General features: G+C 45.0%; 1 protein-coding gene across 1 annotated transcript in view; it reads left to right on the top strand.

Annotated features, from left to right (window-relative positions):
• The first annotated feature begins 4,070 nt into the window (after nt 1-4,070).
• Nucleotides 4,071-16,247, top strand: part of zmp:0000000755 (phosphofurin acidic cluster sorting protein 2) — a 34,165-nt gene continuing 21,988 nt past the window's right edge. The window contains exons 1-8 of the mRNA XM_042333138.1: nt 4,071-4,149; nt 6,520-6,619; nt 6,844-6,931; nt 10,950-11,039; nt 11,857-11,982; nt 13,265-13,427; nt 14,526-14,617; nt 15,975-16,055. Coding sequence (XP_042189072.1) covers nt 4,071-4,149; nt 6,520-6,619; nt 6,844-6,931; nt 10,950-11,039; nt 11,857-11,982; nt 13,265-13,427; nt 14,526-14,617; nt 15,975-16,055 — 819 coding nt within the window. The remainder of the gene's footprint in view (nt 4,150-6,519; nt 6,620-6,843; nt 6,932-10,949; nt 11,040-11,856; nt 11,983-13,264; nt 13,428-14,525; nt 14,618-15,974; nt 16,056-16,247) is intronic.

The following is a 16,247-nucleotide window of genomic DNA, read 5'->3' as shown; positions in this document are numbered from 1 at the left end:
GTGCTGGAGTTGGTCTTCACCTAATCTAATCCCACTCACTCCCCAAACCCTTTAATATTCCTTCTCATCAAACATTGACCTAATTCCCTCTTAAAAGAATCGACAGCCTCTGCCACTGTTGGTGGCAAAGAATTCTACATTTCTGTCACCGACTAGGAAAAGTTTTTTTGCTTACTTTCTGTGTCAGTTTTGGGATCGTGTTAAATTAATGTCCTACTGGGCATTGTCTAACTTCTCTCCACTGCATGATGTGATGCTTTGGATGGCAGGGGCGGTTACTGCAATAGGTTGTGCTTTCTAGGCTAAGTTTTAGATTTGTTGTGGAATACCTCTAACTCAGCTGACGTAACTGACCCAACCTGGCTGTAAACCTTTCCCTGCTATCACTTATCCTAAACATATCAATGACCCGTGCACAGGTCACTGGCCCACTATCGTTTGCTGTAAGGATTAAACTGTTATACCTGATCGGTTACTGCCTGTTTGGAGACGAGGATGATGCCTTTTCTGATTAATAATAATAATCCTTGCATTTGATATAGCACCTTATGACATCGTCGAGATGTCTCATGACTAACTATATCCTTTTTACAACATGATAAATTGCTCTGATTAGTTTTTGGAGTCCTCGTTCTCTGCACATGGAATAGCAGTGGCCCAGCCCAGAGTTAGGAGTAACTCGATACGAGTGCACAGAATGGCGAGAGTCTTCTCATTTGATTCTATTAGCAGTGAGCAGCCTATTGGAAGGACTAAGTTTACAACAGTACAGAGAGTGATTGCTGGAGTACCTGTTGGCACTTAGAGAGATTTGAGTTGTTCAATTTCACCAGCTCACACCCAGTGATGCTCACAGACTTCACACATCCAGCTCACCCACTGATCACAGGCTTTGTAAGCCCAGTTCACACTTCAAAGACTTTTTATACTGCATTATTTTGGAGGTGTTTAATTTGGTTCTGCAAGCTGATTGAGAATTTAGGAAAACTCGTTATAAAGTGGAGCTGTCACTGACTGATAGGCGCCCCTCCCCTTTGCACATTGAGGTGGGTGTATTCCCTCTGCAGTTGCGTGTTTATATACTGCCTTTTCACATTCTGACTGCAGTGCTTTTTCCTCCCACTGCTTCCCCTACTACGCTGGAGTGTCAACATAAACTGTGAGCTATCTTCTACAGAATTCTCTTCAAGTTTCCAAAAGCAAAGAACAAAACCCACTAAATAGTAGTGTATGAAGAGTGTGAGCTGGAGACACTCAGCGCTGGTCACAGGCCATTAGGCAGTGCCAGCAGCACCGAGTGTGAGCAGGAGGTAAGGGACTTGTGACCAGTATTTAGTGTACCACCAACAAGAGTGTGAATTGAGTCAAGATGCACTTTTGTATGAAGCATTTCTGTAGCATTTGATGTTACATCCATTACACCAGAATTGGGATGTCTTTTAGGGATACTTAAATTCCTACTTTTGTTATAATCTCTGGAGTTGTAAAGTGGTATGGGCTGGCGGATTCCCGCTCATCCAGCAGCACCAATAATAGCAGCAGCTTTGTGTTGGCTATGCTCAAACTTCCTGATGTGAAGCACAGATTGTTTTGATTAACTCAATAAAAGTGAGTTTTTTCTCTCTATCTGACTGGCTTCAGAGCCAAATTATTGCATTTAGTTAATGAGGCTTGTCCTGGAATTGCAGCGCTGGGACATTTGCCGAGCTCTGGAAGCGGAACTGTTTACATTTGCCACTCAGCGAAGGGTTGTAAGGTTTTCCTTACTGCAGTAATTCCAGTTAGCAATATTGTATTCTACATCAATCTGCGGTGTCTAACCCTCATTGGTTGTAATCTTCTGAATGCCAATAAAACCACTCTGCAACTTGCTAAGAGAGATTTCCCTAAATATAAAATATATTTTGTATAATGTAGATAAAATATACAAATAAACATATATAAACTAAATATATAAAATATATATAAAATATATTTTATATTTATATATGGCCCACAAAACATACATTCAATTCACTTTACAGTATATTCTGTGAAAAGCTTTGACGGTTTGTGTGCAATATCAAATGCAAGGATTATTCCCTTTTGCTATTTTACCGTGAAATGGGAGTATTGAAAATTGCACAAATGCTGCTTTTGGAGCTAGGTGTAATGGAGCACACTGACCTGTGACAATTATTAAACAATTGTCAGGAGGGAAACACTCAAAGGCGGAATAAAGAGACGTTTTCTAGATTAGATTTGTTTTATTTTTATATCAGAATTGGGAGATGATGCAACTATAACTCACAAAAATAAATGACTGCCCTGCGGAATCGAGCACCACATTTCTGCCTGTGATACCACACCCAGTTTTGGCTGATACTCCAGCGAGATATTGGGGGAGCGCTGCATGGAGATGCTGTTCTTCGGACAAATAAGTGTTTTAGAAATTTACATTTTTATTGCACCTTTCAAGACAGGAGGACATCACAAAGCGCTTTACACAGTTAGCTGGATACCCAAGCTGGGGACGGAGGTGGAACGTTAGATAACTGGAAATGCGGTCTAAGAGTAAGTGTTAAGGCAAATTAAAAAAAATAGAGAGGAAGGGGTAAGTTAGAGTAATTTAGGATGGAGTTCCAGAGAGGGGGAAGAATGGCTGATTGTCCATCAATGGTGGGGCGGAGAGGGCAGAGGACATTAATCAGCCGGAGGGAGTGGACAATTTTCAGGCAAATTCCATGACACAAATTTCTTCTCTGCCCATTTCACACGTTTCACTTTGAACCTTACCTGCCAGTGTCCGCGTTCCCTCTAGGCATAAGTAACTGCCCCAACCAGCCATGCTTCATCAATAGTTGGTTGGCATTGACATGCTTTTGAGGGTGGCTGGTATGGAAAATGGTGCAACCATTAGCAGCTTCTCTGAGGTGGGAGTTAAATGCGAGAAACTGCGTGGGTTGGAAAAGTAGAGAGGGAAAAAGCACATTGAAGCCAGAGCGCTCACACTCGTGCAGTTAACAGTTTAATTCAAGCTCTGGCACCTAGTTGACTGAGTATGTCAGCACTATGACGTAGACTTGAGTTAATTTGAACAAAAGGACACACTTCCAGCGTTTTTTTAATATCCTGAAGGACTTGCTATACTGGCCTAAATGCTGCTGGTAGGAGTGCTGAGGATTGCTGGCGTGATGGACACTTGTTATATTCCTGGCAGGCTGGCTAATATGTTTTCAGTCATTTTAAAGTTTTACTAAGCAATGCACTAGTATGTTCTCTAGTTACTTTCATGTAATACACCAATTCCTGCTTCCTCCGAAGAGCCCTGTCTACTGTCAGGACAAGTGGAGAAGCAAATGCTTCAACGTGTGGTTAGAGGTGTCCACCTTGCAAATGAAAGAATCAACACAAAATTGTGTGCTTGCTGTAAATCTAACAGCTGGACAACACATTTCATAGTAACATGGTTAAAGTAAACTCCTTCACCAGGGAAAAACTTACTTTACAGGCTGGGCAGCTCAAATAGCACTGGCCGAAAACTGCGGCCATTTGACAGTCAATTGTCAATTCACTTTACAGTATATTCTGTGAAGCACCTTGAGATGTCTTGAAGACGTGATAAGGCACTAAATCAAATGCAGGTATTATTATTGCATGACGGCCTCAACTCATTTATAATGAGCTCAACTTCATCAGCATCCCTTTATTAAAGATTATATAACAAGTATTTTTCTTTGAGGGAATTGCTGTGCCCAAATTGGCTGCTGTGTTCACCTACAGTTTACAGTAAAATCTTATGAAGCACTTTGAAACATCTAGTTTATGCAATAAGGCACTGTATCAAATGCAAGGATTATTATCATTATTTGCAATAATGACGTGTGGGGATCAATTGAAGGGTTTGTGTAACCATTGGTGACATGGTGGGGATAAGTTGAAGGGTTTATTGTATTTCTGGTATTAAAGGTAAATATTTGCTGAGGATAGGCCAGCTGTTTGACCAGGTGATCAATATGAGAAGATGAACCACACTGCAAAGGGTCTGGTTCCTGAGAGGCCAAGGAATGGCTGATTAGTTTGATGCAGACATGTGCACGGCTGCAACACAAAACTACCCAATGAAGGGCATCCGTGAGCATCGGGGGAGAAGAGATGAGTTAGGATGTGGTTAGTGATTAGTCACTGAACGGCTCATTCAGTTTGAAGCTGCTGCCAACCAAGCGAATTAAACCCTAGGTTACTGCTTGGGATATTACTTGTAAGTTAAAACAACTTGTATTTATATAGCGCCATAATAATAATCCTTGTAATTGATGCCCTCTCAGTTAGGAGGATGTCTGAAAGCGCTTCATAAGCTTTTACTATGAAGCGTAGTGACTATATATTAGGCAACATGGCAGCCAATTTATGCATAACAATGGCCCACAATCAAACATTAAATGAATGACCAATTTTATCGGGAAATATTCACCAGGACAAGAGGAGAAACCCCCTTCTATTTTCATAAGATCTTTAACATCCACCTGAACAGGCAGATGGGCCTTCGGTTTAGTGTCTCATCGGCAACTCCAATAATGCAACGCTACCCAACATTGATTTGGATTGTGAGCCACGTCTGAGGATTTATAATTTTGTATTGGAGTTTGAACTCACAACTGTATGACTCAGAAGCAATAGTGCTATCTACTGAGCCAGGCTGACACCTTCACATTGATTAACATCTTGGGATGCTTCAGAGACTGAGTTGTACACGGAGCAAGGGAGGAGTAGAGCAAATTATGTTCTTGTGACCAGCGCTCCTAAAATGCACTTACTAGAATGGTATTGGTGAGTATTATAATGTGTAGTGCGATCACTAACTGTTCCCCTGTGTTAACAGTGAGGGGTGTATCTACCTATCTATCTGATCTGTATCTATCTGATCACTAACTGTTCAACCAGATGGCTGTAACCACTTTAAATTTTGCGTGAACCCAGCTCTGTCAGGAGGAAGCTGTTCAGAAATTGGGCTTCGTTGGTTGACCTAGAGTCAGAGGTTTGTGTATCGCTTGCTGGCTGAAGCTTTAGGCAGCCCCACTTTTATACCATCATAAGTTCATTACTGCCCAAACTCATGTTACAGTTAAATGAGGCCAGTCTGTTTAAAAATAGCAGTGACATTTTAGTTTCTCTCTATACGGCGTAAAGTGAAGGAATAAGTCATCGCCTGGAACGGTGAGTGCTGCAGTTATTTGGCTTCTTTAAGGGCTCATGTCGCTGCAGTCCCTGCCCGGCTGTGACCATTCTGCTGTTGGTGTACAGAGTCCGCTCTATGTCCTAAAGGCTCCTGTTTCATCCAGAAAAAGAATCAAACATCATATTCTGAAGCTGTGTTGGTTGATGGCATTCTGTGTTTCACTGGCAAACGCTAATTCACAGGAAGTAACATTTCAGCACTATTCGGTCATCCTTCTCCCGACGTAAAAGGAGCGATACAAATGTAATTTTGTTGTTGTTGTTCTTTTCCCCCATCCCCCCCCTGCCCTCCACCCTCCCCGATCCTGATCCCCAGCTCGAGTCCGAAACATTGATTGTCCAACGCCTTGGGATGTCCTCCCAACGTGAAATCACTATACAAATGTAATTTTATTCTTCTTGTGCTGCACACAGTAATGGACAGGCCAGAGTGACAGCAGTGGGTTAAAGGATTTACTTTAACAGGAAGCATTAACACCAGAAGCAGCCTCGTCATACTTAGAGCTCAATCCCAATCTCAACATCATTTAACATTGAACAATTTCTGGCTTCTGCCACATTCAATCAGCATTCGTGTTTCATTCTAAATGATCTCTCTGAGAGGAAAACACTTTGTAAGCAACATCACAGAGAGGACAGAAGCTTTTGAAATAATAGACAGTATGATGATCAGTGATTCAGCTGTTGGTGCTGGCTTTCAGAATGGAGGAGGGTTGGTGATGACATTGAAGTGTTGAGAGTTTCTGAAATATTGATGGGCTGGTGTATGGCTGTAATATATGGCATTTCATGTAATGCTTCTACTATTGTTCATTTTTGATACATTCCTCCCAAACTCACTTGTAAGCAACAAAGATTCTCCAAAGCATCAAAGTGAGTAGATCAGTGGGTGACTTCTACAAACTGCAGGATACCTATTGTACGTGGATCTAGATCTGGCGAGCATCTGTTTTAGAAAATAGTTTGACATTAATTTTGTAACTTGCCAAATGCACTCCATGATGCTCATCTGGGAACTGATACTGTCCTCTATATTACAATTCCATGTGCAGAGGAGGGGAACAGGGCAGCCATTTATCCCTGTGAGCTCCATGACTTGTTTCAGTATCTAACATGAGCTTCTGAAGTTGGTGTGTAAAGAATCCGCAAATCCACATTTCACAGCAGAAAGCACATAAGCACCACTTAGCCCATCGAACCCTTGCTGGTGGATTTCAGCCAGTGTAATCCCACTCTCCTGCTTATTCTCCATGTTCAACCTGTTAATATTCCTCCAATCATCTATCCAATTCCCTTTTAAAGGATTTGCTGGACTCTCAGCTGTAAATTCCAAAGGCAGTCAATCAGGTTGCAGTCACTTGCTTGTGAAGCAAAAGGACTGGCTACGGGGCTACGTGGTTGTGTAAGCCAAAGAGTTGCAGTGTTCACTCTTAGTAGCTCTGTTGCTTGTGAGCTGAAAAGAGTTATTGTGATCTCTGTGTTCTTTCACTGCCATCTGCACTCTCAGCCATAAGCGACAAATTAATTACCCCATCATATCTTTCTCTGCACTGAAATTGGTCTCAATAGAAAAGCCTGAAGAATTTGGAACATAATTACAATTAATTCCTCTTCATCTCTTCTCAGGTTGTGTAGCTTGACGCTAAAGAAGCTTACTGTACTGAAAGAGCTCGACAAAGACCTGAACTCCGTCGTGATTGCAGTTAAAATCCAGGTGAACATTTCGCCCTTTGCACCGAAGCTGCTGTGGGATGTGATGTGTCGATTGTGCTGTGCTGTGCTTGGGGCAGGTACACTCTGCCAACCTGTTGCTAACAGGTTGCTAACAGTTGCTTACCTGGCAACTGTTTCTTGTCAGATGATTTATAAGAACCCAATAGATTTGAAGCAAATAGACAGGTGGGCCGCTTGGAAGGTAGCATGTTCTCCTTGTGTGCAGTTACAAGGTGCAAATATGTTTGGAATTCAAGGACGGTATGTCCAGTCTGCATGCCATACCTGCACTGTACATGGTGGAGGTGTTACCGTGGAGGGAGGCAGATACGGGCAGTACCTATGTGAGTTTAACATTAATAAAGACCTCTCAGGTGATGGCATCATTTAGCAGCTGATCCTGTAAACAACAATGTACTAGGCTGATTTGTGCTAGGGCACACCCTATCCCTAACCCGCGTATCGCATGCTGGTCCTCGTAGTTCGAGCCCGGGTTGGGATCTCTACTCGCGGATACGGCAGCCAGACTACAGCTCTCATGAACAGCCACGAAGACAGACGGATGGCCCGGCCAGCAAGCGCTCCCTCCCTTTCTGTCTCTCTATCTCGCTTTCCCCACAGGCCAACTAGCTATTGCCAGGGGGGAACGTGAGGCAGATTACAAAAAGTCACCAGATTTCATTAAAGGTCACAGTTTTGCAACTTGACACAGCAGAGCTTAAAAAGTTATTAGATCTAGTAGCAAAATCACTACAGCAAAGCTTAAAAAATCTCCAAAGATGTAAAAAGTTGCTAGATCTAGTGGCAAAATCACTAACGTGACAACAATTGTTCTTAACCACCGCTAAGCTGTTTACATCTGTACCATTAATTCTGGTCCCTTATTCCTGGGTTCGATTCCCGGCAGGGCAAAACGTTGGGCAAGTTTCCTTACTCCGCACGCCTGATAATAATCCCTCAAGAAGAAAAAACAATAGTAATTTGGTCACTCAATCCATGACTGTTTGTGGGACTCTGCTTTGCGCAATTGGCTGCTGTGTTTCGCCCACAAATGTACAGTCAATTCACTTTACAGGATATTCTGTGAAGTCCTTTGAGACATCTAGAAGACGTGAAAAGCGCTATATCAAACGCAATAATTATTATTACCCAAAACCAGACAGAGAACAACATCTGATTGCCACCTATGCATGAAAATTTCCCTTTGTGAACCACGGAATGTGTACTCTCCCTGGAAGGATGTATCCTGCGTACCTAATTCAGGAGAGTGTTGGCAGTTTGGCAAGAGCCAAGGCAAGAGTGTGCACCCCAGAGGGTAACTGCTGGAGTTTAAACAGCTAAAACCACATAGCTTGCCATTGTTAAAGTATCTGCTAATCTTCCTATTGCTTATTCAGCTGGGGTTTGGTTTTTAGGGTTAACAAGAGCTGAATGGGAAAAACCCTTGCTCCCAGTGACTGGTCTTCTCTATGTCCTGCCGATGGTCTTTCATGATCAATAGTGTCTGCAACTTTCTGGGGCAGAGAATTCCACATCTACACAACCGTCTGTGTGAAAAAATGCTTCCTGACCTCAGTTCTACCTGTCTAGATTCTGTTTAAGGCTGTACCTCTTGTAATGGATATCTGTATCAAAGGAAAGAGCCATCCACAGTCTAATCTGTCAATTCCTTTAGTTATTCTAAGTAATATTCTCTTCTCTCTCTCTCTCTCTCTCTCTTGTGTTCTCTCTCTCTCTCTCTTGTGTTCTCTCTCTCTCATACCCTCACTCTCTCTCGGTCTTGCTCTCTCTGTTTGAATTACCACTTGAGCACCAGGCTTGTGGTTTAATTAATTCTTTTGTTAATATTTCAAATAGCAGCTCCTGAGCCTGCACACAGCGGGGTTAGTCTCAATGATGAACATCAACAGCTCTGAAAACACCCACTTAAAGACTCAACATATTAAACTGCCCAGAGAAGGAATAGGCTAACCAGTCACTTCCCAGCCTGCTTACCCAACCCTTGCTTCGCCAGCCTACCCACCCAGCCTCTCGTTCCAGGCCTGCCTTCCCGACCCCTCACTGTGACTGGTGACTCACTAGGAGAGGAGCCCTCACCTTGATAGGGTGTCTCACTAGGAGAGGAGCCCTCACTGTGACTGGTGTCTCACCAGGAGAAGGGCCCTCACTGTGATAGGGTATCTCACTAGGAGAGGAACCCCCAACAACAACAACAAAATTACATTTGTATAGCATCTATCATGTCAGGAGGATGTCCTCAGGCGCTGGTTTCGGACCCGAGCCGGGGGTTGGGATTGGGGAGGATGGAGGACTGGGAGGGGAAGCAAGTTGGTAGAAAGCACTGTCGAAGAGGAAAGTCTTGAGATGGGTCTTGAAGGAGGCAAGGGAGGGGGCGAGTCGGAGGGACTGTGAGATGGAGTTCCAAAGGGTGGGGGCAGAGTGGCAGAAGGCATGTCCGCCAATGGTGTGGTGGGCGAGGCAGGGGGACGTGAAGCAGGCCGGAGCCCGCTGTGTGGAGGGAGCGGGCAGGATGGTAGGAGTTTAGGAGGTCGCAGAGGTAGGGGGGGAGCAAGACCATGAGGCCTTTGAAGGTGAGGACCAGGATCTTGAACTGTATCCTCTGTGTGAGGATACAGCAGTGGAGTTAGGGGAGACTGGGGCTGATAGGGTCACCAAGCCTGGTGAGAGAGAGGGCACAGGCTGCAGAGTTCTAGATGATCTGCAGCCTAAGTAGGGAGGAGGTGGGGATTCCGACAAGCAAGGAGTTTGCATAGTCAAGCCTCGATGTAATGAATGCGTGTATGAGAGTTTCGGTGGCTTGTGGTATGAGTCAGTGTCGGAACCAGGCAATGTTGCAGAGGTGGGGGAAGGCAGAGCAAGTCATGGCACGGATGTGGGGTAGAAAGGATAGTTGAGATGCCAAGGTTCCAGACTGGCTTAGTAAGGTGGAGTGTGCAACGGTGGATGGTGATGCTCTCACGGTGACTGGTGTCTCACTAGGAGAGGAGCGCTCACTGTAACTGGTGTCTCACTAGGAGAGGAGCCCTCACTGTGACTGATGTCTCACTAGGAGAGGAGCCCTCACTCTGACTAGTGTCTCACTAGGAGAGGAGCGCTCACTGTAACTGGTGTCTTACTAGGAGAGGAGTCTTCACTGTGACTGATGTCTCACTAGGAGAGGAGCCCTCACTCTGACTGGTGTCTCACTAGGAGAGGAGCCCTCACTCTGACTGGTGTCTCACTAGGAGAGGAGCCCTCACTGGGACTGGTGTCTCACGAGGGGAAGAGTGCTCACTGTGACTGGTGTCTCACTAGGAGAGGAGCCCTCACTGTGACTGGTGTCTCACTAGGAGAGGAGCCCTCACTGTGACTGGTGTCTCACTAGGAGAGGAGCCCTCACTGTGACTGGTGTCTCACTAGGAGAGGAGCCCTCACTGTGACTGTTGTCTCACTAGGAGAGGAGCCCTCACTGTGACTAGGTGTCTAGGATGCAGACACAGTATTTCACTACCGGGCATGAGTAGTGGGATGCACTGTGAATGTTGTCCCACTGGCACTTACACGACTGTGAGACTGGAGAATAGACAAACTGAGGTCTGCAAAGGAGTTGCCGCACTCTGCAGATGATATGGGAGCATGATGTGCACAGGGCAATGCAACCAATAATGACAGTTCATTTTTGTGCCTATAATTAAATTTGAAGCAGTGCACATTTTCCTTATAACTGACTACATCCAGGTTTTCCATCCTCTATAACTGAGCAACTCACTACTGTTCCTCCCTCCACTTCTCAATAATGCCCACCAGCCAGAGCCCCATTTTATTGACTGAATCACTACTGATGTTCCTCCAGCTCCCTCAGACTGTCATGCTCAGTCACTAATGCCTCCCAGTCATCTAAACTCTTTAAAGCTGCCTTGATGTGACTGTGCAGTGTGATATGTGTGTATGTAAGCAGCACTGTTGGGGCTGGGGTCACATGAAGTGTTGAAGCTTGTTTTCCTTGCCATGTGTTGCAGGGTTCAAAGCGAATCCTCAGATCAAATGAATATCTTCTTCCGCCAGGAGGCCTGATGGAAACTGACTTGGAGCTGACCTTTTCCTTGCAGGTAGTTATTGTGTGGATGTGTTTTACTATCTAATTGGGCTCAGCGGTAGCGCTCTCACCTTTGCGTCAGAAGGTTGTGAGTTCAAGCTCCACGTTGGGACTTAGAATCACACGTTAAACCAATGTCCCGCCTGCCTTTTCAGGTGGATGTTAAAGATTCCATGGAAACAGAAGGGAGTTTCTCTTTCCCAGTGTCCTGGCCAACAATCCCCAAATAAAATTTGGACACTGACTCCATGGCTGTTTATGGCACACTACTGTGCAAAACTACTGCCGCGTTTTGCCCACAAAATACACAGTCACTTCACAGGATGTAGTGCTTTATCACATTCAAGGATTATTAATGTTTCGTCCTACTCAGAACCTCCTAATGTCTCCAAAGTCTTCACACAATGAAGTGTAGTGAGCAGACTCCTGATAATCTTCTACATATGTCTCTATCCTTTTTTTCTCTCTCTCTCTGTCTCGCTCTCTCTCCCTGTCTGTCTCTCTCTCTCCCTGTCTCTCCCCAGTCAGGGCAGGCTCCTGTTACCCCTCCCCATCTTTCTTTCTTCATCACGGCTTGCTGGCTATCAATTAATGTACTAACCACTATCTAGTGGAGCAAATTAAAAACATAAATCTGCCAGTGGCTGAGACAGAGCTGGACCTCGGGTGTGACTGATAGAGAATGTAGCATTGCTGGTGCAGTCATTATCACCATTATGAGGGTCAAAGAGAGGGGTCTGACAGTCAGTCTGTGTCCCAGGTGTAGGGTGTGAGAGATGATTGCGCACTGATGCTATCTTTGAAGGGGTTTGCTCTTCTTCCCCCCACAGTATCCCCACTTCTTGAAGAGAGACGCTAATAAGCTACAGATAATGTTACAACGGAGAAAGCGGTACAAAAACCGTACCATCCTGGGCTACAAGACCCTAGCAGTGGGGGTCATTGATATGGCTGAGGTAAGCCACAAGTGTTCGCACGTGGAAAATCGAACACCAACCACAGAATTTAGCCAAATTTAGCCCTCGTTGCTCTGTCTGTTCAGTGTAAAGTTTGGGCTCAGTCAAATCTTCTGTAACAGAAGATTGTGTTTCTATTCCCACAGGACTTGAACTCGAGCTGCAACTTTGAGCTCACAATGTAGGCTGACAGTCTGGTACAGCACTGAGTAAAGGCTGCATTGCTGGAGGTACACTGCACTAGTGACAGTCTAGACTGTGAACTCAAAAGCTCCAACATGTTGTAGCTTTTTTAATTCACACAGACAGGTGACAACTTGGCCCAATTGAAGCACTCATGCCTCTGAGTCTGAAAGTTCTGGGTTCAAACCTACATTGGAACTTGTATAGGTTAAGCTGACATTCACATACAGTATTGGGGGAGCTCTGCATTGTTGAAGGTGGCATCATTCAGATGAGACGTTAAACCGAAGTTCTGTCTGCCTGCTCAGGTGGATGTTAAAGATTCCATGGCGGTATTCGAAAAGAGAAGGGAACCTCTCCTAGTGTCCCATCTCCACTGGCGTTAGGCATATGCAACCCATATGCAATTGCATGGGCCCCTGAAACAGCGAGGGGGTACCCTGCCATCGTGAATACCCATTGAAATCACCTCCCCGTCAACCTAACCTGCTGGGGGAGGCGCCCGGCGTGATGGACACCTCACGGCAGCCGACACCAACTGCCCTCCAGCCAATAGTTGCATACCGGGCAGGACATCCACACACTAAGTTTGGTTGCCTAGGGATCTGTTGGCAACACTGGTAGGGGCCCCAGAATTAACCTTTGTATGGGGCCCCTGGGGGGCAAGCACCACCCCTGCCCCCATCCCCCATATAAATTGTCGGTTTAATCCCCAATATAAAATTGTTGTTTAAGCCATGACTGTTTGTGGGACATTACTTTATGCATGTTGTCTACTATGTTTGCTACAAAATATAGTCATTTACTTTACAGTAAATCATGTGAAATGCTTTGAGATGTCATCCCGACTTGAAAGGTGCTATATCAAATGTAAGGATTTTGTTTTTTTGTTATTACACAGTACTGCACTGGGAAGCATGATTTAGTGTGTGTGGGACACAGTACAGCACTGCACACAGGATTCGGGGGGTGTGGGAGACCGTACAGTTACACAGTATAACTATACCTTCATCCTGTGATGTAACAGGATTGATGGTGGGTGCGTGGCTGGCCAGGATTTAAGCTTTGCTCCAGACATTCATGTCTCTTGGGTTCGCAGGTGATGCAGCATCCTACTGAAGGGGGACAGGTGCTCGGCCTCCACTCCAATCTGAAGGATGTGTCTCTGCGAGTGGCTGAGATCAGCATTTATTCTCTCTCCAGTCAGCCCATCGACCACGAGGAGAGCAATGTACCAGCTGGGCCCAAGACAAAGGCATCAGGTAGCCTGACAGTGGCCCCTTACTCTAGTTCTGTGCAAACCTCTACAGTTACACAACCTTCACCATACAGTTACACACAATGACTCTCACTCTGCTAAACAGCGACTCCCCACAGTCGTCTTCATCCACGAAAACAGCAGCTCTGTACAGTGCATTTAGTTTCTTTGCCCATCCTGTCTGTACCTTACACAGGTCAGGTTGTAACATCCTTAATAGGGTGTCATAATTGGCAGCTTGTTTGTGGTTTGAGAGAAACCCTTTATAATGTTCAGGATTATTACTGCTCAGTGAATTTCTGCTTTATGTGGGGCTGTTGAGGAATGGTGAGGTGCTTCCTCACAGGGTATTATGACTGGACACCTCCAGTGGACACATGTAGAACAGTGTTTACAGAAGTCTGGAGCAATGTGAAGAAGGGAGTTCCAAAAGCTTGGAGAGCTTGTTCAACAATGATGGCACGGAGAGTGTAGGGGATGTGAAGGGATTCGTAGGTGAAGGTTGTGAACCTTGAAATAGATCCACTAAGAGACAGGAAGCCAGTGGAGCCTGCCGAGGACTGGGATAATAGATGTACAAAGATGCTACTACTAATAATAATCCTTGCATTTGATATACCTCCTTATTACGTCTTTGAGACATCTCAAAGCGCTTCACAGAATATTCTGTAAAGTGAATTGACTGTGTATGTTGTGAACGAAACGCGGCAGCCAATTGAGCACAGCAGTGTCCCACAAACAGTCGTGGATTGAGTGAGTAGATTATTATTTGATACTAATGGGTGAAAATAGCACAATTTACAACAAGGGAGCATGGACTCCAGCTCAGAAGATGGGAGATGAGCAGACAGACCAAGTGGAATGACTTTACAGAGCGAGCAGCTGGTGCCTGAGGAGAATGGATGACTCAGAGAGTTGGTGGAGACAGATGGCAGCAGATTCAAGTTGAATTAGATGGATATTCGGCAGAGAATCAATTGAGGGGTACACAAAACAAAGTTTGTGGACTGGCCATGTGAGCTACAATGGTCTCCCAATACTGTTGGTTGCCATGAGACTTAAGGGTGCCAATCTCTTAAGCAATTTTTTTTCTACCTTTCAGATCGATCGCCAGATATTGACAATTATTCGGAAGAGGAGGACGACAGCTTCTCCTCCGAGCAGGAAGCGAGCGATGATGCAGTGCAAGGACAGGTAAGAGGTTGAGCAGCCACCATTAGTTCAGGCATGTGCAAAGGATGGGGTGATCCTATTCACTGTTACATTAGCACTTTTTCTCCAGATATCCTGATATCCATATGTATGAGATCTGAACAATCGAGACACGCCTTGCAGTTGTTCTGAGATGACTGAGTGACACTCTATGCGCATGCATGAACCATTAGGAATATTTGGGATTGCTGTTAGCCACGTAAGCGGGGAGGGAGAAGAGGAGGAGCAAAGTGGCCTGATTTTCAGGAACATCTCCCGGATCATCCAACAAATTCTAATGACAGTTCCCGCACTTTGCTGACACAAACAATAACCAGATTCTATATTTAGTGATCTAGATTTAGCAAACAGAGTTAGGTAACACATAGCTGGGATTCTTTGCCACTGGAGCACAACTTTTAACTGGTAGAAGAAAAAAAAGTCAATGAAATGGTCGGACAGACAGTTATGAAGCGAATGCTTTTTTTTATCACTTCCATGCACAAACCCATCATTACACTGAAGAGTCTCTAAACCAGACAGAGTTTCACATATGTTGGAGGAATGCATCCTGCTCACTTATTCCTGCAAAATATTATGCAAGAGCCACATTTTGGGCACCCCAGGATGTGCCTTGGGGTAACTGCTGGAGTTTAACCAGCCGAAATAGCACAGTTTGGCATTGAAAGCATTGTCGGGCAAACTTTGCAACTTGTCCAGCTAGGACCACCTACCTGGTAAGAGTCTTGGCTTGCAGGGTTAACAGGAGCTGAGTGGGAGGATTCCCTGGCTCCAGTCGCTGGTCAGCCCTTCCAAGTTCTGGCTGGTTTGTCATCAGTGTGTCTTAGAGTACTGCAAATCCACCGGACAACTGAGACCACCACAGAGGATCCACTCAATTCTGATATTCCATTGCCAGCCCCTTCAACCCTCCAAAGAAAGTGCAGAAAGCAGTCAATAAGCAAATTGCCATTATTACAAGATGTCTGAATATAAAATGGATCCACTAAGTGTAGCTAAGCCCTGAGCTTTAATCATTTTGTTCCAGTTTGCATACATACGTATCCTCCAAGCACATGCCCAAATCTGCGGGCACATGCTGTATATGTGTGACAAATAGAAATGTGAACAGAAACATATGTACGTGAATCAAAATATACGGTAACTGCTGGGGTTTGGAGACTGATGTACTGACGCATATATGCGCCTGTATGTGTGCCTGTACACACCCTTGTCTGTGCCCACAAGTGCCCATGCCCGCACATGTCCGTGGCCATACAACTGCACGTGCCCACATCTGTGCGCACCCATGCCTCTCCCCACTGTTTAACAACAGAATATCTTGTTGTGTTTTCATTAGGATTTATATGATGAAGACGACGAGGTCAGAAAACCTAAGAAGACGCGGCGGAAGATGGTGCGGACCATGTCAATGATCCGGGTAATTAGCAAGTGACAAGAAACCTCACAGCAGTCTCTGCCAGGATAGAGCTCGCCTCCAGCCCTGACATGCTTCTAACAACCAAAGCAGCTTTAACACCACTGGTGATTTATTAGCTCCAGATTTACTGAGAACCGATTCTGAATCAGATCTCCTGTTGTCTTCGCACACGGAGATCTGACTCAACAGTGA

The sequence above is a fragment of the Callorhinchus milii genome, unplaced genomic scaffold (assembly GCF_018977255.1).
Source record: "Callorhinchus milii isolate IMCB2004 unplaced genomic scaffold, IMCB_Cmil_1.0 Scaffold3, whole genome shotgun sequence".
Taxonomy (NCBI): domain Eukaryota; kingdom Metazoa; phylum Chordata; class Chondrichthyes; order Chimaeriformes; family Callorhinchidae; genus Callorhinchus; species Callorhinchus milii.
Note: the sequence above shows the minus strand (reverse complement) of the source record. Positions and strands in the feature narration are given on the sequence as shown.